A 26,236-nucleotide genomic window follows, 5' to 3' on the forward strand; every position below is an offset into this window, starting at 1 on the left:
AAGTTCTTTATGCTTCATTTAGTAAGGAACCCTGAACCTATTCAGATTTATTTCTGAACTGAATTTTGTATTAGAGGACATGTAATTGCCCAGTGGTTTCTAGGTTTAGTGACTGTTTTCTTTGGTTTTCCTGATATTTTTTTCCCCTATTTTCTTTCTGTTGGTGAATTTCTTCTCAGCGGTCTCTCCTCACTGTGCAAGCTCTTTTTGAAGGATGCCTTTACTGTGGGGGAACAAAGTCCTGTAAAAACAAATACAGGTTATATGGTTTGCCTTCTGGATTTTCATTCTATTGAAGCTTGTGATATGCGTCGGAGAATTGCCAAAGGCTGAATAACTTAGAGGAAGCTCACCGAGAGCTTGGTTGAGCCTTACAGAGAAATACCTTGGACTCTGTACCATGGGTTCCTAGCTGGTCAATCGCTGTAGGTGGGCCATCACTTTTAACGTGTAGCTCCTTTCTGACACATAGTAGAATTTTGTTTGAGCTCTGTCATCTTGGCTATTCCCACACAAGTTCTATACCAAAATAGTCTGTTGAGACAGTTTGATTTCTAGGCACTCTAGGCGTACAGTGTGAACTTTGAGGCACTGTGAGATGCTGACATCTCCACTGACATTGAAATACTTTTCACCTACCATAAATACAAGTCCTTTGATGATGAGGCAGTCTACGCATTCAGAAGGAAGCCGCTAAGAATCTCTGTCATCAGCACCCTGAGATGTGAGACCGTCTCATGAAAACCACAGAAGCCTGGCTAGGCATAAGTCATTCCCCAGGCAGAAACATTTGTAATGTTTGATACTTTTCAAGCCCAGCCACCAGCAAGATCGTATGCGCTTTTAATTTCACGGTTACTTCAACCTGCCATGGAGAATTCCCTGGCACTGGTGTTTCTTAAAGTTGCAAAGAGACTTCAGGAGATAAGGTAAAAATCAGAATACGCCATGACATGGTCCCTCTATACAGCATGCTGTTCCTCTCCAGTATTTCATACTACATTATGAGATACAACCCTTTGCTCCTATATTTAGCCCGTTAAAGAAATGCGAAAGCAAAGCCTTAGGAAAAATTGCCTGAATTCATCAAAGGATCTACATTGCATGCAGAAAAAAAACAATTTAGTCCACTATTAGTTTAATCTAAATATCCATGAAGGCGAAACGATGTGACATTAAAAATGGAAGCTATTGAAAAATGTATATGCTCAATGGCATGTGTGACTGTAGGTACACATGCTATGCCTTACTCCTACCATCTAGTGTTGGGTCCAGATATGTGCAAGTTGTTTTCTTCAAAGAAGTCTCTCGAGTCACAAAGTAAAGTGATTTCTCTCTGTTATATTGCACATGGACATCGACTCCATTGTTAGATTGTTTTCTTTCTGCCATCGGGTTTGGACGTGTTCTTTGGTGCTCTGGTTTGAGACCGTTTTAGGGCTCCATTTGGACTGTTGTAAACCTCTACATCCGTTGTTCTTGTTCTTGTTTGTGTTTCACTCTCGCCCCTCAAAAGCAGAAGAAAATAATCACCCATCAATTCAACGTTTTCCACTTGTGGCCTTCGGGCCTCCCTTTTCATCTCATGAGATTAAACCAACGATGCGCTGCTAATGTAACAAACCCCATTTCGGCTCTGTCCCATCTGTCACGCAAAATACCCGCACACTGACCTCCAACAGGTCTGTAGCTTATGCTTTTCTCCCGACCACAATGAGAAGAATTGTGAGGCCTTCTGATCTTTTCAATCGGAAAAGACATTGCAGGATCGTCGAGCTCATCAGAAGGAAATGCAGCGTAGAGCGCTGGAAGAGAGATCTCACATCTTTCGTCACCATGAGGTTGAACTAGAGGAAGAACTGCATGAGGCCTCAGCAGTAAAGGAGGAGGACATTTCCATCCTCAACTCTGAATCAGAGCCCAAATTGGAGTTTGGTATGCAGAGCTAAAATCTTCCTTCAGGACAGCACCCAGTGAGTGCCCATGCCCATGTCCAGCCCACTAAAAGACATTCGGTTCTGACCGAAATTAGGCCTCCCAGGCCACCACTGCCGACAAGCCATGGTAGGCACAAAACATCTGCTAAGGATGCCCCGCCCACTTAGGCTCCGACCACCTCAGTTCTGAAACAAAGACCTAGTTTGGTACCAAAACTTTCCACCTCTGCACCGTAACCCATTCTAGAGACTATGGGCCTGATTACAACTTTGGAGGAGGGTGTTGATCCGTCCCAAATGTGACGGATATCCTGCCCACCGTATTACGAGTTCCATAGGATATAATGGACTCGTAATATGGCGGGTGGTATATCCGTCACATTTGGGACGGATTAACACCCTCCTCCAAAGTTGTAATCAGGCCCTCTGTCTGAAAGACTTCATCCGAAACAAAGGAAGATCCACAGTCATCCCTCTACTGGTCGGATCTTGGCAAAGACAGTGCAGGGAACTCTTACTCCATCCATGCACCAGCGTTCTTTTGTGGAGGCCATTGCGCTTCTTGCACCTCCAAAAAAGAAAGAAGAAGGACATTGTCACTAGTCCTGTTCAGCCACCTTTGCCTACTTCTCCTCTACCACCTCATCTACGTCCCTCACCACCACCATATCATTCACAACACCACTCACTTAGTGATATAGCTGAAGTTACTCTACAGGGCTCCCCACAATCTTACATTGGGGATCAGGTAGGAGAAGATGATGCAGGTCAAGAGCCCACAGATCCTTTGACTCTTATGACATTGACCCTCCTGGGGATACTGACCTAGACCTCTACTCAGCTAAACCTTCACCTCCAGATGACACAACATCCTTCCAATAATTAATTGCTAGGTTGGCTACAATTCACCAGGTCCCTTTACACAAAGACCTGATTGAGGATGATTTTCTTTTCAACACACTTTCAACTACTACCAGTGCAGGTCCGTATCTGCCCATGTTAAAAGGGATGCTTCCTCACTCGGATGAGATTTTTAGAGATCCGGTGAGGGCACGAGTTATTATACCGAGGTTGGATAAAAAGTACGAAGCTGCACCCTCAGACCCACCTTACATCAAAGGTCGACTACGCCCAGGTAGTATCTAACACGTCAAAAGAGCAAATTCGCAGACAATAGCTGATGCCCCTTCTCCAGAAAGAGTCTAAACCCATTGATGCGTCGGTGAGAAGAGTTGCAGCACAAGCACCTACCCATTGGTGAATTGCTAATACCCAAGGGTTGTTAACAAGGTACAACAGGGCCCATTAGGACGAAATGGAAGGACTCCTCCAACATCTCCCTGATGAGCTTAAAAAGAGAGGTCATCAAATTGTTCAGATAGGGAAGCTTATTTCCAATAACTCAATAAGATGTGACCTAGACTCAGCGGACACAGCTGCCAGGGGTATCACTACCAGCATACTGCCGCGCAGACAGGCTTGGCTATGCATGTAGGAATTTAAGCCAGAAATGCAACAGACATACCTAAATGCACCTTTTGATCAGCAACATCTGGTTAGTCCCCAGGTAGACCAAAACAAGAAAAAATTGAAAAGGACCTACAGGTTGCAAAATCCATGGGTTTCTTACAAACTTCTACTCCTTGTGGTTCCTTTCAACAACCCACATATAAGCAAGACAGCAAGACCACACCCTTACAAACTTCTACTCCTTGTGGTTCCTTTCAACACCCCACATAAAAGCAGGACAGCAAGACCACACCCTCAGATGCCTCTACCTCCTCTTACAAGCAGCAGCATCACACCTCCCCTTCAAGGGGATACTACAGTATGGTGTGTCCCCTCGCACGGCTCTCTCTACCTCAAAACAGTGACTCCCTCTCCCCCCCGATCATTTAACACCTGTCGAGGGAAGGCTTCTGCACTTCTATCACAACTGCAAAAATATCACAACAAATCAGTAGGTTTTGAATATTATCCAACATGGTTATCGTCTGGAGCTCATAAAAACACCTCCAAACATCCCACTTCGCAGACACAAACTCTCCACAGAACATGTAATCTTGCACTAAACGGAAGTACAGGCTCACTTGCTGAAAGGAGCCATAAAGCCCGTCCCTTTTCAACAGCAAGTTTCAGGAGTATATTCCCTATACTTCTTCATAAAAAATAAAAAAAAGGCAAATCACTTCGATCTAGATTACCTCAGACCATTAAATAATTTCATACTTTCAGAGCATGTTCATATGGTAACTCTACAGGGTGTGATTCCCCTAATACAATAAGGCAATTTTATTTCTGCCCTAAACTTAAAGGACCCTTCCTTTCACAGCTCACTACATCCAGTGCATTACCAAAACCTCAAGTTTGTGATAGCGGGAACACATTACTATCACTATCGCTTCCTGTGTGTTCACCAAATGTTTAGCAGTAGTTGCAGCACATCTACCAAGACAGAGTAATCATGTCTTCCCAAATCTGGGTGATTGGCTTATCAAAGCCAGAATGAGTCAGTTGTGTCTGCAACATACTCAGTCCACTCTACAACTTGGTCATCAGTCAACATACAAAAGCCTGATTCAGCCATGCCTATGGGCTATTCTCAACATACAGCTGGGATTAGCCTACCCCAATGCAGTCAGGGTCCACAACATCATAACTACAATTTAGCAATTTCATCCCATACATAATAGTCAGAACAATTCAGAGACCTTTAGGCATGATGGGTTTTTGTATTGCAATAGTGCCTCATGCCAGAGTACATATGTGACCACTACAAGAATGTCTGGGAATCAGTGGTCAAAGTCACAGGGTCAGTTACAAGATGACGTGTTGGTAGACAGCCACACACATCACTCTCTGCAGTAGTGTTACACACAAAACTTATCAAAAGGGCGGCCTTTTCTAGACCCTGTTCCACATGCCATTCTCACAGCGGATGCATCACTCACCGGATGGGGGCACACTTACAGAGGCTCACATTTCAGGGTCCCTGGGACACCAAAGATCAGATCTTTCACATTAATTACCTGGAGCTTCAGGCAGTTCACCAAGCACTAAAGGCTTTTCCAGTACACCTCAAAGTCAAATTTGTCTTGGCCCTGACAGACAATACAACAACCATTTTACAAAAACAGGAGAGGGGGGCACACTCGGTACAGTTATCACACCTATCTCAAATGATTAGGCATTGAACAATACGTAACAACATTCGCTTGTGGGAACTCCACCGATTGGGCCCTGCCCCCATACTTCCACAAGTGAGGGTTTCCACAGATAGACCTGTTCCCAACTACAGACAACGCAAAATGCTGACACTCTGTCTCCAGTCTCCCACACCCCCTATCCAAGGGCAATGCTCTATGGATTGACGGTTCGGTATATTTACCTAAGCTTTTCTACTTCTTGCTCTGCTTCTGTTTGTGGTTCGGAAGCTCAGGCAAACGTCTGTCACCCTCATTCTAGTAGCGCTCACTTGGGCTCAACAACCAGGGTTCACCACACTACTCGAACTTTCTGTAGTGCTTCACAAGAAGCTTTCCCTCAACCTGGATCTTTTCACTCAGAACCATGGAGAAGTCGTACACCCAAATCCAAAGGTACTCAACTTTGCGATTTGGCTCCTGAGGTCATTGAGTTTAGCTACCTCAATCTTCCATCAGAATGTATGGTCATTCTCAAAGAAGCTGATAAACCCACCACCAGAAAGTGTTATGTTGCTGAGCAGAACAGATTTATTTTCTACTGCCATAGTAAACATATTGAACCATTTCATGCAACTGTTCAAAATATCATCTGCCACTTTCTTCATTTGCAGACCTCTGGTCTAGCGTACACTAAAGTATGCCTGCATCTGGCTGCAGTTTCTGCCTATTTGTGAAACAAACAACATTTATCACTTTCCAAAGTACCAGTTATTTAAGCATTCATGAAAGGACTTAAAAGAGTAATTCCACCAAGGTTTCCACCTGCACCTTCTTGGAATCTCAACATTGTACTTCTCAGACTTATGGGTTCTACATTTGAACCATTGCAGAACTGCCCTCTCCACTCTCTCTCTAGGAAGGTTGCCTTTCTAGTAGCCATCACTTCAACCAGTTGTTTCAGTGAGCTCCATGCATTATCCTTGGAAGTACCTTTCTCACAGCTACACAAAGACGGGGTAGTCCTTCAAACTAGCTCAAAGTTCCTACCAAAGTCAGTTGAACTTCCAGTTTTCTTTCCACAGTCAGATTCAGTTGCAGAAAGTGCCCTTCATACATTAGGTGTAAAAAAAGCTTTAATGTATTATATTGATATAACTAAAGAGGTTTGTGAAACCAGACATCTCTTTGTTGCTTCTCCGCCCCCTCACACAAGGAATCATATTTCTAAATTAGGCATTTCAAGATGGATAGTTAAATTCATTCAGGCATGCTATGCCAAAACTAAGCGAACTTTGACCACACCTCCTAGAGCACTCTACTCCTAAACCAGGAATATCTATGGGTTTCTTTGGGTTTATTGGGCAATATACCAATATCTGAAATCTGTAAAGCAGCTATGTTGTCAACTCCACACACCTTCACTAAACACTACTGTGTGGATGTACGCCAACAAGCAAATGTAGGACAGGTTAGCCACCACTTTCTGGAGGGCACTGCTTTATAGTCTGTGCAGAGCATGTGTATCTACAGCCGCACATGCCATCAAACGGAATATGTTGCTTACCCTGTAAGCATCTGTTTGTGGCACATAGTGCTGTAGACTTACATGCGCCCGCCCTCCTCCCCGGACATTTGTGGCTGTTGCAGTACAATTCGTACAATCTCATATGCATGGACTTCTCTTTACTAACACATCATTCTCACCTGACTGCGGGAAAACAATGGAGTTGATGCCATGTGCAATATCACCGAAAGGAGGAGTAATTTTACCTCATGACTTGAGAGGGTTCTTTGAAGGAAAACAACTTGCGCACACCCAGACCCAACACTAGATGGCAGAAGTATGCAGAGCCTGTGAATCTACAGCACTACATGCCATGAACAGATGCTTACAGAATAAGTAACATAATCCATCATTTTAAGCTACGTAAGCAGTGTGGTCTGGGAACATCTCAGAATAAGACCACTATGAGGATTGCCTTCCTTCGGTCCTCATTCACATGTTTTTGTTTCCTAGGGCAGTTTAAGGATTTGTCACAGGATAATGAAAACAAACATACAGTTGGCTTATTTGGGGACATAGGAATTCTGATGGACACAGGAAAATCAAAATGTACACAATATCTTCCAGTGTCAAGGGGACATAGGAAGAGTGATCTGATGGACCAAGGGAAATCAAAATATCCACACATTCTTCCAGTGTTAATTGTCTGAAGAAGCAGAATGCAGAATCAATGTTGGCTTAGCAAGGACAGTTAGAGCATTGGGATGGGTTATAGTTCTGCTTAGTGCAGAGTTAGGACTCCAGGACAGAACATGGTGTGCTCCTAGAGTACTAATTTTCGAGAGGTGACTTCTGAGGACGTACACTCGGAGATTCTTCAATTTAGAGTCACTCCAATGACTGTCTTTGGGTTAAGATTGATGATCACACAATCTTGGTGTTGCATTTATTCTCACACAGTTCATCAAAAGAATGTCACAATATTCTCTGATGAAAATTCGATCCTTCACCAGGTGGTGAATTTCATTAGTGTCATAAATCTGCACGTTCAAATTTCCACTTTTCTTGTGGTGGCTGAAACTAAAGAAACCTGGCTTTTCTCTCTAGGGACATATAATGCCAATACACTGCCAAGTGGTTTGTCCTGGAATTAGCACCTTAAATATTTACCAAGCTAATTTATGAAGGTCAATCTGGTATGTACCTTCTAGCAGCTAGTAGTGAGATTGTGTTTTTCATATTTTTTCTGTGCATGGACAACCTCTGCATTTTCGTGTTTGCTGTTCTATCCAGGTCTGCTAAGTAATCATCTGGGCAACTTACTCACTATCCCTAGCCCGAGATATTATATATGACAGTTAGTTAGTCCTTTTTTCCTTCATTGTGTGGTTTGTCTGCAAAACCTCAAATGGAAGTTATCTTTTTTTCTGCATCAGTGTTTTGGAACAGGATACCTGACAGCTGGCAGTTCGGTTTATAGATGGTCTACCCTATTCCCTTTCCCCTACCTATCTCAAAACTTCTGTCCTCTCTAAACCGAGTGTAAGTAGAACTTAATTTGTAGGTCAGTATGCCTGATTCTGAAACATCCTGTACTTTTGTCGAATAACTTGTTTCCTCACAACTATCAGTTGAAGCTGATTTTCCACAAGGGCTACTGGGTTCTCTAAACTTGACTTCTTAGTTGTGCTAGAATGCTCTTAACCTGAATTCCTGTTGCATATGCAACTGTGCCTGTTGGATGAAAATCTGACAGTTCTTCAGGCAGCCAGAAAATTATCAATGAGATGGGAGCATATTTGCGAACACTCTCTGACCAAAAAGATTTTTTGAGGTTTCAGATACGGTAATCTAGTTAATGCCCACACAGACATGGGAATGTATGGAAGGGCTAGGAGGAACATGAGGGCCACCCTTGATGGAGCATTCTGCCAACAGATGTGGTGGATGAGATCATGTGTAAATTACATGTGGACATGATAGGACACATTTTGTTTACCTCTTTGACTATAAGTAATGTTATGTTGGATAATCGTTTTTTTTTTTTTTTTTTTTTTTTAAAAGAGGTCATTTGGATCATGATAAATGCATTGAAAATGAGAAAACACAGTACATAAGCTAGCTCAGTAGGCTAATGTTTCTACTTAATAAAACAAAGTGTGCCAGCCCTGTTAGTTCAAGTCCACTGGTCAAAAAAATGCCAAAATGCAACGATTCGGTAAATAAAAATACAAGAATGAAAATAGTGTCCCTGTAACGTAGAGTCACCTGGTAATCTTATTTTTTGCTTCTGCCACCCCTCGTATACTTCCAGTCTCCCTTCTTCCCTGTCAAAGCAACCTCTTAGTGCAGGGAAGAGTGCTGCAAAGAAGGTTGGTGCTTCAATGAGACATGATAGGACGAGAATAATAATAATCAAAATGCCAAACGTGTCAGCAAACAGTACTTTAGAACGTTTCAGCTGAACTGGTAATGGATATGAAAGCACCAATAGCATGACACTGTAAACAGCTCCTTTCTTGTGCGTTACATTTACGACCTAACATGTTTATTATACTTTGGTTTCCTGCAAATGTGTTTTGTTTACTGATGCCTTACTGATCTGTAACAACACAAATGTAAACCTGCATAAACTACAAAACAACTTAAGAAGCAACATTTTAAAAGGAATGTTATTGAGCTGTATCACATTTACTGCATGTGGGAGAAAGTGTTTAATTTTTCTGTTGAGTTCAGAATGAGATCAGTGCAAATGTCTGCTTATCAAGGTCAAACGAGCCTGGTTTAATCATGTGGCTTGTATAACCTGGTAAACAACACATGCAGAAATATCACAGATATTACGTTTTTTCAGCTGTTAATTTGCCTGGCAACATTTTGAACGGCTCCTACGTATGTATCCCCTAGTTCTCAGAGTCAGTTCAATTTTAGTTAACGTTGTCCTAGCTGTATTGGCTTGTCTGCCTTTGACCTCATGAGCTCATTGGTGGCATACTGGTGATATATAAAACAGCCTTATTGGTTGTTGAATGTCTGCCCCACTGGTTGAGTAAGCAGGCAGATTGTACAGTGTTTGAAGGAAAGTTTTCTGGCACATCATTCTAGCCTTACCAAAGACATATCAGCTGGTCATGTAAAGTTATTATTCAAGCATTCTTTGCTGGTCCTCTTTCTGAAACCTAGTATTTTGTTCTATAGTGTTCTAAGTCCTTCTGTTCCCCTCACAGACTTATTAACACAGCTTGTGATCCCAACCCATAAAATCAGACTTCAGCGGTCTTTATAACTATCTGCCTAGTAAGACATTCATCTGCGCTCTTTATGCAGCAAGCAGTCTGTTGCAGAGCCAGTACTGGTTTGTCAAGCCAATCTGTGGAACATTATATTATGCTCGAGGATTATCCTTAGAAAGAAAGAAGGACGTTCAGTGATCTAGAGGTAACTACAAATAACGTATACAAGAGATGCTGGTGTAACTTGTCCCTCTGCTCTCTTCTTTCAAAATATATACTTAACACACCCAATCATAAATCGTGTTAAAACAAGGATGTCTTTCTGAAAAACAGTGATACTATAACTAAAATACTTTAACTAAAAATGTGGGAAGGGTGAATGGCCAAGAAAAGATATACTCATTTTGTTTTAATATTTACTGCTCTGTTTGTTGCATCTGTTTCCTGCACCTTACTTAGGTGACTGCTCACCATAGAAAAAAAGAGAGGGGCTAATGTCCCAGGGATGCATATTAATTTGGTGATTCTGTAATATATTCAATGTTTTATTGTTTGCTTTTAGTACATGTGTTTTAAAGTGTATTTTATGCCAGTCAGTTTTGAGATCTAGTGACACTAATTAGTCTTGAGGTTGTAATTGACCGCCATTGTATATTTTCTACATTTTTAGATCACAGATAAAAACTATGTACGATTTCTATCCAATTGGAGGCAAGAGAATAAGCCACACGTTCTACTGTTTGACCAAATGCCACCTGTTCCACTGCTGTACAAGGTATTATGGAGTTTATCCCTACATCAAACTCATCTGTGAGGCCAATGATCTTCCACCTGCATAACTTGCTACTAAAATCTCTGTCGTTGTGAGCTGTATGTAAACTAAGGAGGGCCTCTTCTGCCATAACCTCCTTACATCTCTGAGCAAATGTCATGTCTTCTGTTTTCATTCCAAAATGTGCAATGTCTCTGCCTTGTCTAGCTTATTCAAGACAGATTGAGCAGCTGCATTGCCTGATCTAACATCATCGGCCCACCTATCTTGTTTCATGCTCCTTCTAACATAAATTCCCCCATCCTTTTAACTTCTTCACCACTCCAGTCAGATTTAATGTCACCTCTAAACCTTTTGCCCTACAGAAGAGGTCAAATGCCAACTCTGACCTTTTCACCCCTTGATTTAATTCAGTATCATCTTCATTCCTCTTTTTGTTGAGTCGTGCCCCACTCTGATATATTCCCACATCCCTGTGAATATGTTGCATACTCACCCTGACCTCTCCTAACCAAACAAGTGTTTGAAGCCCGCATTAACCTGTTCCTCATTCTTTATGCAGATTATGTGGATGGTATGACCTCCAATCCTCTTCCAAGGGCTCTCTGCTTCTTCCCCTCTTATAGCTGTTAACTCTTCCCATGCTCATTCTAAATTGAGCATGTTGGGAAGCACCTGTAACCTCATCATTGCTGTCTCAGTGCCTGCAACAGGTCTACACTAGGAAACGTTTAGACACGTTTTCTATTTGCCTTGGTATGCTCTTCCCTCTACCTAGTTTATATTCTGATTTGACCCTCATCTTTCTGAGTTGAATTATTGCCCACAACACCATCTAAACCCATTCAATGTGATTGTCATATCTGTTATACTCCAGAATACCAGTTACCCTAGTTGCTGGGTTGTGTCTAGTTTTATATAAATTAAATTGTTCCACAGTGAGCATTGCTTTCATGAATTTGTTTGTGCAACAGTTTATCTTTCTTTATAACTAGGTATCATGTTCTTGGATTCAGTCAAATGTGTTTCGGATGGATAGACATTAAGGCAAGCCCCGGAAAACGTTTCCCCCAATTATAAGAGTTATAACTACAGCATAAGGAAGAAGCCCATAGTGATCAGAGTAAATGCCTCTTGAAGGTGGCCTAAGAGAGTCAAGATATGAGTGCTGGCCTGAGACATAACTAGCAGATATTTGAAAACATTATTTTGTGAATTGACCCAATTTCTTTGCATTTGATTGTTTTTCAGTTGGTGGCTTTTGCATATAAAGATTATTTATCTTTTGGGTATGTGGATCTTGGGCTGAAGGAGTCTGAACAGATGACCAGCCAGTACAACATAAATATGTACGCCCCCACCATGCTGGTTTTCAAGGAACACATCAACAAGCCAGCTGATGTTGTGCAGGTTCGTATTTTGTGATTTACGTTGCTCACGTGATGGTCTCTTGATTCTGTAGAAAAACACTCTTCATCGTACAGGATTGAAACAAAGCATCTGACTATTCTCTTGTTATGGCACTGTATAGAATGTGGATTGTGTTCCCGTTATTCTACTTGGACACACGTGTTCATAAAAAAAAAAACCTTCTTGTAGACATTGTCATGCTACAGATCATTCCATATTCTTAACACCATAAGTAATAATAATGTGCATCTTGTCCGATCACTCTAAATCATCTTTTTTGTTCCCCATATAAAAAGCACTACTTGCAATAAATTCAGGGTTTTTTTGGTGATTTTTTTGCCATAAAATATCAACTGCTAATAGTTTGAAACTAAAGAAACCTTTTCCAATAATGCATATGAAGGCCAGTGGTTCCTTTTGAGTACACTACAGCAGCAATCTGTGTTTCTAGATGTGAGACCACTGCAGGGTTTCTGTAAGGCATATTGAGCAATCCAAGAAAACAAAAGTAAATGGGTATGAATAATGTGCATAGAGAAAGGAACAGTATTTACCAGAAACATTGTCACTAATATAAGTTACTAATTCAAGTAATGGAGGAATGGATGATTGAATGAATGAATGAATGAATGAGTGATGGTTATACAGTTTTGTGATACCCCCTGAAAGCTCTTCTGGTACAATACTGCAACAAAGGACTAGAACGAGGTGTTAAAGAGCCTCCTTTTCAACTGTTTTCTAAACTGGTGGTGGCTCAGAAATAAACAAATGGAAAGAGCAAAGGTATTCCAAATTTAGACAGTGATGATTGAGCAATCTCTGCCACTCATCTGCATATGGGCCTTACTTAGAGTTTGGCCGCGGGGTTACCCCATCAGATACGTGACAGATATCCTGTCTGCTGTATTACAAGTTCCATGGGCTATAATGTAATTGTAATATGGCGAACGGAATATCCATCAGGTTTGTGACGGGGTAACCCCCTCCGCCAAACTCTCATACAGGCCCTATAGCTTAAAGAATGGCCCTTGTAAAAGATCCAAGTATTTTTGTCTGTGGTTTGGTTAAAAGTTACACAGTTCATCACCAATAATACAGCTGCTGTGTGGTATGCCACCAAACATGGGTGAGTGGACAATTGCTGCCTATCTGGAGGCACTGAGGTTGTGCCGCTGGGCAGTTGCTCAGTGTTTCAGTCTGTGAGTTGCATGGGGACCTTTCTCAGCATGAGTGTGGGTGTGCTGCCTATCACTAGTGGTGTCACTATCCAGAGGTGGTGCAGGTGATCTGTGCCTGGTGGGGCATGCTGTAGGTGGATATTTTTTCCTGTTTCTGTTGTTCTTTGCCTGCAGTTTCTGCTGCAGGGTACCTTGAATATATATTCTGCATGAAGTGGGATGTCAATTGGTTTTACACATTCTCTTCCAGGGGATCCTCATCAATAGTCATAAACATTGAATATTCCCGCCCTTGTGCGGGGACCCCAGAGCATATATAAAATACACACATATTAACGTGTAAAAAAACAGCAATGCAGGCTATAATGTTAAAAACAGGCTAAAATGCTTTATTTCTATTAATTATTATTATTATTTTTTTTTTTATTATTATAAAGCCACAATAGAGAATAAATATCTACCCGAGCCCCTCCAACTAGGCTTTGGGAAGTAAGCAGCAGCAAACTCTAGAGAAAAAGAGAAAAAACTGCATTGAAAAACAATGAAGCATTCTTAGCCAATAGGCTGCATGCAGGTTAACACAGGAGAACCATAAACACTTTGGCACCGTGCCTTTAAGACCCTGAGTACCTCCAGTATCCCACCATGCCTCAGGGGTGAAGGAAAGGTGACAGTTGGTTCACAGTTAGGTCAGTTCTTTTTTCCGGCTTCTTCTGAGAGGATCCTGGAGCATTGAGCTCTCAGTTTTTCTGAGTTTTTCTCAGAAAAATCTTTAAAAAAAGCGTTTTTTCCTTTTTCATTCGACAGATAACATCTTTGTCTGAGCTTGGCAGTTTTTTCCTGACAGAAAAATGCCTTCACTTTTTGTAAAATGCCCTGCTTGTGGGAAGAAGAAGGCCCAGTCAGACCCACACTCTCTGTGTATAGTGTGCCTGCCTCAGAGTCACTGCCCTGACACTTGTAAGTACTGCAAGAATATGTCAAAGAGGACTCTGAAAGACAGAGAAAAGATCCGGCTACATGGGCTTCAGGAGAGACAAAGAACATCGTCCTCCTCACTTCCCAGACAACCAGCAGGCCATTCTCAGGAGAGAATGGCTCGGTCGACATCAGCAGGTAGGAAAGTACCTGTTTGTTCACCGTCGACGTCGTCGCTACCACCGTCTCACCGGCATAGATCGCCGTCGACGGCGACACACCCGACGTCGAAGGAAACGGCGTCGAGGGAACACCATCGCAGGGGCAGGTCTCCGTCGACGGCAGCCCGCCGATCGACGTCGAGCCATCGCCGGCGTGCCCGGTCGCTGCCAAGGGCTGTGCGCCCCCCGTCGTCAAGACATACGACGTCGAAATCGCCACGACGGCATAAGAGACATCCGCCGTCGGCTTCCCACCGCTCCACGTCGAGGCACACGACGGCGAGCAGGTCGAGGTCCAAGGATCGCCGTTCGACGTCAAGGCACTCTGCGTCGAGGCACTCAACGTCGAGGCAAGAGCAACCGGCTGGGCTCCCTTCGACGTCGACACAGCCATCGACGTCGACACAGGTTTTACCTGTCCCACAGGGAGTAGAACATCGCCCCACGCCAGACAAGGCCGCGCCATCTCCAGTAGTCTCCATACCGAGCGACTCTCCTCGGTCAAGAGCGGCATCATCTGGGCATGTCTCGCCCATCAATCTATCTCCAAGATGGCTGGAGAGCCTTAACAGACCAGCGGCCTCCCCAGATTCGCAATATTCGCGAATGTACTCGCCTACTGCCTCCCTGCCAAGAACGCCATCACCGACAGCCAGGGCAGAACGGGCTCGTTCTGCTCCTCGTCAACCGGCCGCGAGGCCTAGGCGCTCTCCTACAGCGTCTCGCAGCAGGTCTCGTTCTCAACGAAGATCCAGGTCTCGTTCAAGAAGAAGATCACCCTCTTGCTCTTCATCAGGTTCATCTGTGGGGCGTTACTCACCCACCCTAACAGATTCACCACCTGCTAGAGTCTCACCAGTGGATGACATTACCACGTTTAACGAGGTGCTGCTAAGAGGAGCGCAGAAACTTAACATAGAAGTTCCAGAGCCATCTACCTCCTCGTCAGTCATCTTTGAGACTCTACAACACAGATCAGCATCAAAAAAGCTGCTGCCTCTAGTGCCTGGTTTGTTGCAGCCAACCATGGACACTTTTCTGGCCCCAGCATCGCTCAAATCTGCCCCGGCTAGGATTCTCAAAAAATACAAGGCTCCCGAACAGGACCCTTTGTTCCTCAGGAAGGATCCGCCACCGGACTCGGTTATAATAGCTGCAGCCCGAAAGACACACTCGGTGGCATCATCATCCACGGTCCCCCCGGATAAAGAGAGCAGACATCTAGACTCTCTGGGGAGAAAGATATGCGGGACGGCAGCTTCGGCAATGAAAGTCTCCAGTGCTTCTGCACTCCTGGGCAGGTATGATCGTTCTCTGTGGGACTCTCAGTAGATTCACAGAAAAATTGCCCAGAGAGGACAGACAAGATTTCCAGGAGATATTGCAAGAAGGATGCCTGGTATCCAACCAGGTTATCAGCGCGGCAGCAGATGGGGCGGATTTAGCTGCACATGGGTATGCGCATGGAATCTGTGCAAGGAGGTCTTCCTGGCTGAGGCTCACTGGTTTGAAGCAGGAAGCACAACAACGCATCCTGAATCTCCCATTCGCCGGGAACTCTCTTTTCGGTGCCCATGCAGACGAAGAAATGACCCGCATGAAAACCGAGGTGGATACCATGAGGGCAGTGGGCCTGGAAAGAAAGAAAGATTTCAGGCGGAGGTACAGGCCTTATGACAGGCGCCCTTTCCAGCAGAGGGTTCTAACCCCTCACTGGTCTCAAAGGTCACAGCAACGACAGGGACGCCCTCTCTTTCAACGGAAAAACACAAGGGAGCGAGGGTCAAGTAGACCTCAACAGTCCACTCCGAAAGCACCCACCAAACAATGAAATCTCGCTTCCCTCGACACTGTACACCACTCCGGTGGGGGGAAGTATTACAGCTTATCTTCACGAGTGGCACTCTATCACAAGAGACAAGTGGGTGCTCAATATTGTCGAACATGGCTATTCTCTTCTTTTCAAACAGCCTCCACCACGCTTGCCACCAACCAAAGGCAATCCATCTCATCTCAGCTTGCTACGCAAGGAGGCTCTCGCCCTCCTAAAAAAGAATGCCATAGAAAAGGTTCCACCTGCGCACAGAGGAAAGGGGGTTTACTCCCGTTACTTTCTGGTGGCGAAGAAGGGTCGAGAGGGCGTTTTCAGGCCAATTCTGGACCTACGGCTGCTGAACAGATACATAAGGAAGCAGAAGTTGAGGATGCTAGCGCTTCACCAGATTTTCCCTCAACTACATCAGGGAGACTGGATGTGCTCCATCGACCTGCAGGATGCGTATTTTCACATCCCAATAGCTCCCAAACATCGAAAATTCCTGCGCTTCCGAGTAGCGTTGCAGCATTACCAGTTCAGAGTTCTACCATTTGGCCTGAAATCTGCCCCAAGAGTGTTCTCGAAATGTATGGCAGTGGTAGCGGCACATCTTCGAAAACAAAGGATATTCATATATCCATACCTTGACGACTGGCTACTGAAGGCTTCTTCTCCGGAGCAGGCGAGAAGCCATCGGGACATTGTGCTCGGAGTTTGCCAATCTCTAGGTCTTCAGGTCAATTACCAAAAGTCAACCTTGATTCCAAATCAGAATCTCCACTACCTGGGAGCTATCATAAACACAGAACTCCAAAAAGTGTATCCTTCGGAGGAACGACTATCCTCAATAGACAGGAAGTGTCAGGACCTGTTGAGAGCCAACGCACCTATGGCACGTCAGGTGACATCACTGCTGGGCTCCATGGCATCATGCATTTTTATTGTCCCAAATGCCAGACTCCACATGAGGCCCCTCCAAGAGGCATTGGAGTCCAACTGGAGCCAAAGGACAGGTCGCTGGGAGGACAGAGTGCTGCTACCGGCGGTAGCACTTCAGTCATTGAGATGGTGGATGCACAGACCTCACCTGTCAGTGGGTGCTCCGTTTCACCAGGTACCTCCATCCGACACCCTAGTAACGGATGCGTCTCTTCAGGGATGGGGGGCTCATCTGGGTCCTTTTCAAGCGCAGGGCCTGTGGTCAGACAAGGAAAAACAGTACCACATCAATCTGCTAGAACTCAGAGCGGTCCATCTGGCTCTCAAGTCTTTCATACCACTAATTCAGGGGAAAACTCTCTTAATACAAACGGACAATACAACCACGATGTATTACTTGAACAAACAGGGGGGAACGAGATCCCTACCCCTATCGCGAGAGTCCCAAGCGATATGGCATTGGCTCCTGGCCAGAGGAATGTCAATTGCAGCGGTTCACCTGCCAGGTCAGCAGAACGTGGAAGCAGATTTTCTGAGCAGACACATAGAGGACGCTCACGATTGGGTCCTACACGGCGAAGTCGCAGAATCCATCTTCGTGCAATGGGGTCGGCCTCAACTGGATCTCTTCGCAGACGAAGTAAACAAGAAATGCCCAGACTTCGCATCCAGGTTCTACCGTCCGGGATCTCGAGGGAATGCCCTATAGATCGACTGGTCAGGGATATTTCTCTACGCTCTTCCGCCGATTCCCCTCATTCCGGCAGTGATCAGCAAATTTTACAGATCCAGGACCAGAATGATTCTTGTAGCGCCACAATGGCCCCGTCAATTCTGGTACACAGATCTCCTCCACCTGTCGGAAAAACCTCACAGGAGGCTGCCGTGCAGACCGGACCTTCTGAGCAGAATGGAGGGCAGAATTCTACATCCCAACCTACCCTCTCTGAGCTTAACAGCATGGCTCCTGAATTCCTGCAGTATGGGCACCTAGGGCTCTCACAGGAGTGCATGAACATCTTGAAAGAGTCCAAACGGCCTTCCACGCGGCGTTCTTACGCTTTTAAGTGGAAGAGATTCTACATATGGTGCTGTCAGCAAGGTTACAATCCCATACGGGCTCAGGAGGATGTCATACTGTCCTATTTGCTTCATCTAGCAAAGTCCGGTCTGCAGGTATCATCTATTAAGGTACATTTGTCTGCTATTACAGCCTATCGCAAGTCACCTTCTCAGGAATCCTTCTTTACGAAACCTGTAGTCAAGGATTTCTTAGAAGGTTTGAAAAAAGTTTTTCCGCCCATTCGGAGACCTTCTCCTCCATGGAAACTAAACATAGTCTTGGCAAAACTTATGGGCCCTCCTTTCGAACCTATACATAAGGCCTCTTTACAGCACCTTACGTGGAAGACGGCTTTTCTAGTGGCCATTACTTCAGCGAGGAGGGTCAGCGAAATCCAGGCCTTGTCTTCCAAAGAACCGTACACGATTTTTCATGACAATAGAGTGGTTCTACGAACTCACCCATCTTTCCTTCCGAAGGTGGTGTCAGAATTCCATATCAATCAGACTATATCTTTACCGACTTTCTTTCCCAATCCGGAGACTCCGGCAGAGAAAGCATTGCACTCCTTAGACTTGAAAAGAGTGCTGAAATTTTATCTGGATCAGACAAAATCGATTAGACACTCTAACCGTTTGTTTGTAAACTATGGTCATTTGAGGACAGGAGAGGCAGCATCTAAACGAACAATATCAAGATGGATAGTTTCTTGTATTGTTAATACTTACCAGCTAGCTAATAAACAATTACTAGCGAGGCCTAAAGCGCATTCCACAAGGGAAAAAGCGGCTACTGCTGCCCTCCTTAACAATGTTCCGATATCTGAGATTTGTAAGGCTGCTACATGGAAGTCTGTGCATACGTTTACTAGACATTACTGTTTAGACTCAGATGCAAGAGCGGATGCCCAAGTGGGGCAGGCCTCTCTAAGAAATCTATTTGCGTAATACCTATCTATTCCTGCACTTCTATCGGACAGTCCGCTGGATTTAGGGATGGGCTTGCTAATCTATTCAATGTTTATGACTATTGATGAGGATCCCCTGGAAGAGAAGGATAAGTTACTTACCTGTAAATCCTAGTTCTCTTCCAGGGGTATCCTCATCAAAGTCATAAACAACCCACCCTCCTCCCCGGACGCACGTCTCCTAGAAGTGCAGGACAGACTGTATTTTGAATCAGTTACACGAATTGTCACCGTAAAAAGAACTGACCTAACTGTGAACCAACTGTCACCTTTCCTTCACCCCTGAGGCATGGTGGGATACTGGAGGTGCTCAGGGTCTTAAAGGCACGGTGCCAAAGTTTTGATGGTTCTCCTGTGTTAACCTGCATGCAGCCTATTGGCTAAGAATGCTTCATTGTTTTTCAATGCAGTTTTTTCTCTTTTTCTCTAGAGTTTGCTGCTGCTTACTTCCCTAAGCCTAGTTGGAGGGACTCGGGTAGATATTTATTCTCTATTGTAGCTTTATAATAATAAAATAAAAAATAAAAATAAAAAACTTCATAGAAATAAAGCATTTTAGCCTGTTTTTAACATTATAGCCTGCATTGCTGTTTTTTACACATGTTAATATGTGTGTATTTTATATATGCTCCGGGGTCCCCGCACAAGGGCGGGAATATTCAATGTTTATGACTTTGATGAGGATACCCCTGGAAGAGAACTAGGATTTACAGGTAAGTAACTTATCCTTCCCACCCATTCTACTGATTCCTTGCTTTCTTAGGAAGGTAAAACAATACCAAGTACAGACTTGGTGCTAAAAACTGGTACTTTAAAATATTGCACCACATGGATGACCTTCCTTTTCCTCCTCCGTTCAGAGCTGACTGCCATTCTTAACAACAGGGCAAGATCTTCCAGCCCACCTGAACCATTCTAACCAGTGCCTTCATGCACTGAGGCTGGGAAGGGTAATGTGACCACTTTTGATCTAACTTCAGCAGTTTTGAACTTCAGACTTGAGTCTCGCCATCTCTCCACCAACTCGGTTTACCCCTACTGTAGAACTTACTTTGTGACTTGGTATATTGACTGGAAAGTCAATATGTGTAAGGCAGCTTGTCTGACAATTTGTGGTTTGCATTTACTTTGGCGTGGCAAGATCTTGCACTTCTCACCATTGAAGAATAACTGTTGGCCTTATCAACTTTTCTGTATTTACCCACTCATCCATTTACTTGCTCATTCATTTAAGAATAAAAAGTACCCACTTGCTCATTATTATTCAATCAAAACATGGATAGACTTATAATTGTATTCAAATCTTTACTTTTATTTGAAATTAAACAGACATTTACATTCATGCAACCTTACATTTCAACAACATATTATTGTAAAAACAATCAGTTTCATTCCCCTATTTGAACCCTTGGCCATAAATTATCTAAAGTAAATGTCCCGGGTTATTGCTTCATGTGTTTAACAAATTTGCCTGCTTAGTCATTATTGTTCAAATCAGCTGTTGCCCCTATGATTGAAAGGGGCTGACCCATTTGTTTCACTACTTAGTTTATGATGCCCATTGATATTCAATGTGGTCTTTACATTTTTGATGAAGTACCTCTAGAGCCCATGTGCTGCTGTTTTCTGAGTCATGTTAATTTGAAGACATTATTCATCATCACTATCCCCACTGCTCAGTGGGCAAGCATACTGCAGGCCTTGGTGACTGTTTCACTTTGGACAGTCCATCATCCTGCTGGCATTCTTCCTTCCTGTGGATGCTATCAAGGAGGAGGAACAGTTGCATTGCCGGGGCCACAGTGGGCTCTGAGCTTCTGCTTCAATAGCACCAGGTAACACTGTTGATATTCCGAATATTCCTAGCTCTTACAAGGCTTTATGGGACATAAGAAGGGCAAGGTTTCTTAGAGGAGAAATTCGCATTGGATTGTCCTGGGTATTAAATTGTATTTTCTCTGGCCAAGAAGTAGCCACCTTAAGTCATCAAGAGAACAGCCCGCCAGGACTGAGGCTGCCACTTTGGCTCTGTCTACGTGTATTCCAGGTTTAGACATTTGTAGGGCTGTAACATCGGCTTTGGTCAACACTTTTACCAAAGATTACTTCCTTGACTGCGATGTCTGTGGAGAAAATCATATTGACTAGTCCGTGCTGCAAGACATCTTCGGTTTTTTTTTTTTCTATTCTGGCTCCCCACCTTGTGGTACTGCTTGTGTGGCGAATAACATTTTGAGGGTGTTACAGGTAGAAGTAGACAGCGGAAGAATAACTTACTTACCTTCAGGTAGAGTCTTTCTTTGGGATTTTCTATCTACAGAACAGATTTATAAAGGACTGCCGGCCTCCTTGTTCTGAGGAGCAGTCTTGACGGTCATTGTTAATATAGTCCCAAGTTATTTTGCTGCTGTGCACTCTGCAATCTGTCAATGATTCTTTTTGGCTCCACTTCCCAGTGACAGCATAAAGTCAGGAACTCGTTACATGCATAAAGTCGTGTCGTACATGGAACTGTGTGGTCATGTCTAAAAGAGATAGCGGAGCTGCAGCTGAAGCAGCATTTGTTTCCATATCCAATCGGGAACCCGAAGAGACTCAAAAGATGAGTCTGGTTGGATTAAGTCTCCACCAGAAAGATTAATACTGAAGGTAAGTAGCCTTGTTTTTTGTGTGTATAATAAGAGTGCTCTGGTCCCTCTGATCAAAGGCTTGAATATTATATTGGTGATGACGATTACTACATTGCAGAACTCTGGTTACAATTAAGTCATTGTTCCTTTTTTTGCTGAATATTAGAGGGAGGCAGTTGTAACTTGATCTGCCTAAGGGATGTGTTAAAATCCAGGTCCACCTCATTCAAAAATCTGAAAAAGGTATTTACTCCCTAGCTGATAGATTTTGAAACCCTAAATGATGTAAGTTTTAATTAGTTGTGCAGTCTCATAATGAAAATGCCTTGATGACTCTCATTAGCACTGGAAAGCCATTCTAAACACCGCCCCAGATATGTTGAATTTGGCATGAGAAACGGCAAACTACATTTGTCAAGGTCTTGTGAACAGTTTTCTATTTAAGCCTCTCCACTGAGGTAGCGCTGATCCTTAGTCCTTTCCAAGCTTTCACCTGTATCCTAACACTATGGTCACTGGTTGCCAGTAACACTAGATAATTCTGTTTGGAAGAAAAACAAGCACATGGGGCTCCATCGTATCTTAAATAATTACCTCTGAGGTGGAACAAGCCACTCGGGGATTGGTGCATTTTTGTTTATCTTAACTGCTGGGGAGAAGGTATACATGCGTCTCCCTCCCAAGATTGGACCCTGGGCCCCCCCATCTTCCTGGGGGGCTGACTTAAGCATAAATGAACGTGCCCTGCCTGGCTCAGCACCTAAATAGCAGACCCTGGTACCCCACCTCTGGGGTCGAGAACAACAAAAGAAAGCTGGTTGTGTTGCCATTTTCTCACACCACCCATGCTTGTATCTGGACGGGGCTGGTGAGAACGAGCGGCCCTGTTCATTGAATATCCACAACTCCCAGCATAGAGTGCCCCATAATGCCTCATGAGGGATTCAGTAATCGTGCTTGCTTATGTTCCCCCACAAAGAGCATAATCAGCACTTTTTTCAGGTGTTATAGGTAGGTGAGGCTTCAATGTGTGCAGCATCCCCCTAATAATGTGTTTTTACCAGCGTGCCCTTAGTTTCCAGGCAGATTAAATTCTGGACTTATTTGACCCCTTCATGAGCTAGAGCATATGCTCATATACTCTTGAGTGAAGGGGTCCTATGGTTACATTTTGTGCCCTAAAGAATGTAAAAGAAAGGTTTATACACATTTGTGATTGAATCGAAATTATTTATTTATAATACTTTATTGATAATGGTTATTTATGAAAATTGCAATACTTGTAGTAATAAGGAATACATTTGAATGTGGTAAGGTTCCATTGGGTTTATAGTGCATCTTAACATGTGATTACTGTTTAATTTATATGGTGATGCCTTGACCGAGCTAGTAGGCCTGCCATCTATATTAATGTGGTGACCCTTTGACATAGGCAGTAAGCCTTTCTTATAAATAATGACACCTCTTATACTGTGACTACTTGTTGCATTTGGTATAGGTGGGGGCATTGTGATTATGGGGTCCAGTATTCACTAGGGATGAAATAGAATAAGAGCGCGTCACCAAAGGTACGTCCCGTCACCTGATGTATACGTTTGTAAGTTAATGAGTAGCATTGAGTAGTGTCAGTATAATAAATATTCTTTTGTATTTTTAAAGGAAAATAACTGACTGGGCTGTAATTTATTGAGTGTTGTTGTTGTGCACCAGCGAATTGGGATTGGTAGCCCAGACATCTCCCCTGGGTAGGACTGCTCACTTCACTACCCTGAACGAGTCAAGTGCTAGAATGAGGTACTTGATTCTTAGTAAAGAGACAATTGTGAACCTATTACCGGTGAAGGATTCATACCCTTTCCAACTAATAACCTAATGTTCGATGGCATCTGTCGCTGTAGATACGCATGTTCTGCAATAGCTCGCCATCTGGTGTTGGGCCGGAGTGTTACAAGTTGTTTTTCTTCGAAGAAGTCTTTCGAGTCACGGGACCGAGTGACTCCTCCTTTTGTCTCCATTGCGCATGGGCGTCGACTCCATCTTCGATTGTTTTTTTTCCGCCATCGGGTTCGGACGTGTTCCTGTCGCTCCGAGTTTCGGAACGGAAAATTAGCTAATTTCGGAAGATTTTCGTCGGTATTGTTGCGTTCGGGATCGGCGTACTTACATTCCACACCGCATCGAAGATCGAAGAGCTCCGGTGCCCTTCGGGGTAGTTTTTCGATCCTCCGTCGGGGCCTGGTCGGCCCGACCGCGTGCTGAAGAACGCCGATGGAACGGACCCCGTTCCGTTTCTGCCCCAAATGCCACAATAAGTACCCTTACACAGACCAACACTTGGTCTGCAACCTGTGCCTGTCACCTGAGCACAGCGAAGACACCTGCGAGGCCTGTCGTGCGTTCCGGTCCCGAAAAACACTCCGAGACCGTCGAGCCAGAAGACTTCAAATGGCGTCCGCACCGACAGCCCAACGGGAGTTCGAGGAACAGGAAGAAGAAGGTACCTTCTCGATCCAAGACTCAGACTCCGAAGGATTCGACGACACACAAACCGTGAGTAAGACGTCGAAAACCACACAAAGAAACATTTACAAGGCTCAGGGGACGCCACTGCCACCAGGCCATGGCTCGACCCATAAATTCGGTGACTGACCGTCGGCACCGAAAAAGGCCCAAACAGTGCCGAGATCGTCCGACTCCGGTCGAGACACCGGCACGCAGCCTTCTCGGGACCGAGAAAGTGCTGGAGACAAGCCTCGACACCGAGATGCCGGTGTGGACACGGCTCGACGCCGAGACAGCGGCACCGAAACAGATCGACGCCGAGAGGTTTCGGCCCCGAAAAGGAAAAAAGTCAGCTCGGAGCCGAAAAAACACGCAGACAAAGTTTCGACGCCGAAACAAACTGCAAGCGACCCAGCTTCAGGCTCTTATACAGAAGAGCACTCGCTAACCTCCCAAATGCAAAAGCATAGGTTTGAGGAAGAGCTGCAAGCAACTGATGTGGACCATACGCAAAAGCGTATCTTCATTCAGCAGGGGACAGGAAAAATAAGCACCCTTCCCCCCATTAGGAGAAAGAGAAGGTTGGAGTTCCAGACGGAACAAGCACCACAACCAAAAGTGGTGAAAAGAGTTACGCCACCACCCTCTCCTCCGCCCGTGATTAACGTTTCACCAGCACAAACTCCATCTCACTCCCCAGCTCACACCACCATGAGCCAGGGTGACCAAGATCAGGACGCATGGGACCTATACGACGCCCCAGTGTCAGATAACAGCCCGGAGGCATACCCTACAAAGCCATCTCCACCAGAAGACAGCACCGCGTACTCTCAGGTGGTGGCTAGAGCAGCACAATTTCATAACGTAAGCCTCCACTCAGAACAGGTCGAGGATGATTTCTTGTTCAACACACTCTCCTCCACCCACAGCTCCTACCAAAGCCTGCCTATGCTCCCTGGTATGCTCCGGCACGCAAAAGACATATTTAAGGAGCCGGTCAAAAGTAGGGCAATCACACCAAGGGTGGAAAAAAAGTATAAGCCGCCTCCTACGGACCCGGTTTTCATCACTACACAGCTGCCACCAGACTCTGTTGTTGTAGGAGCAGCTAGGAAAAGGGCCAACTCTCACACATCTGGAGATGCACCACCCCCAGATAAAGAAAGCCGCAAGTTCGATGCAGCTGGTAAGAGAGTCGCAGCACAAGCTGCAAACCAGTGGCGCATCGCGAACTCCCAGGCACTACTTGCGCGCTATGACAGAGCCCACTGGGACGAGATGCAACATCTCATTGAACATCTGCCCAAGGACTTCCAAAATAGGGCAAAACAAGTGGTTGAGGAGGGACAGACCATCTCCAACAACCAGATACGTTCCTCCATGGACGCTGCAGATACAGCTGCACGGACAATTAATACATCTGTAACTATCAGAAGGCATGCATGGCTCCGAACGTCTGGATTTAAACCAGAGATTCAACAAGCATTTCTCAATATGCCTTTTAATGAAAAAGAACTGTTCGGTCCAGAAGTGGACACAGCGATTGAGAAGCTCAAAAAAGATACGGACACTGCCAAAGCCATGGGCGCACTCTACTCCCCGCAGAGCAGAGGGAATTACAGCACATTCCGTAAAACGCCCTTTCGAGGGGGGTTTCGGGGTCAAAGCACACAAGCCAGCACCTCACAAGCAACACCGTCCACTTACCAAGGACAGTATAGAGGAGGTTTTCGGGGACAATATAGAGGAGGGCAATTCCCTAGAAATAGAGGGAGATTTCAAAGCCCCAAAACCCCTACTACTAAACAATGACTCACATGTCACTCACCCCCTCCACACAACACCAGTGGGGGGAAGAATAGGTCATTATTACAAAGCATGGGAGGAAATCACTACAGACACTTGGGTTCTAGCAATTATCCGACATGGTTATTGCATAGAATTTCTACAATTCCCTCCAAACATACCACCAAAAGCACAAAATTTAACAACACACCATT

The 26,236-nt window shown here is 44.5% G+C and overlaps 1 protein-coding gene across 2 annotated transcripts in view; it reads left to right on the forward strand.

The window, feature by feature from the left end:
• The window catches only part of DNAJC16 (DnaJ heat shock protein family (Hsp40) member C16), a 332,457-nt gene that overhangs the window by 177,957 nt on the left and 128,264 nt on the right, over positions 1–26,236 (forward strand). For both annotated transcript variants that reach the window (XM_069240270.1, XM_069240271.1), the window contains exons 6-7: positions 10,491–10,595; positions 11,844–12,002. In XM_069240270.1, the coding sequence (XP_069096371.1) occupies positions 10,491–10,595; positions 11,844–12,002 (264 nt within the window). The remainder of the gene's footprint in view (positions 1–10,490; positions 10,596–11,843; positions 12,003–26,236) is intronic.

Source organism: Pleurodeles waltl, chromosome 6 (genome assembly GCF_031143425.1).
Source record: "Pleurodeles waltl isolate 20211129_DDA chromosome 6, aPleWal1.hap1.20221129, whole genome shotgun sequence".
NCBI lineage: Eukaryota > Metazoa > Chordata > Amphibia > Caudata > Salamandridae > Pleurodeles > Pleurodeles waltl.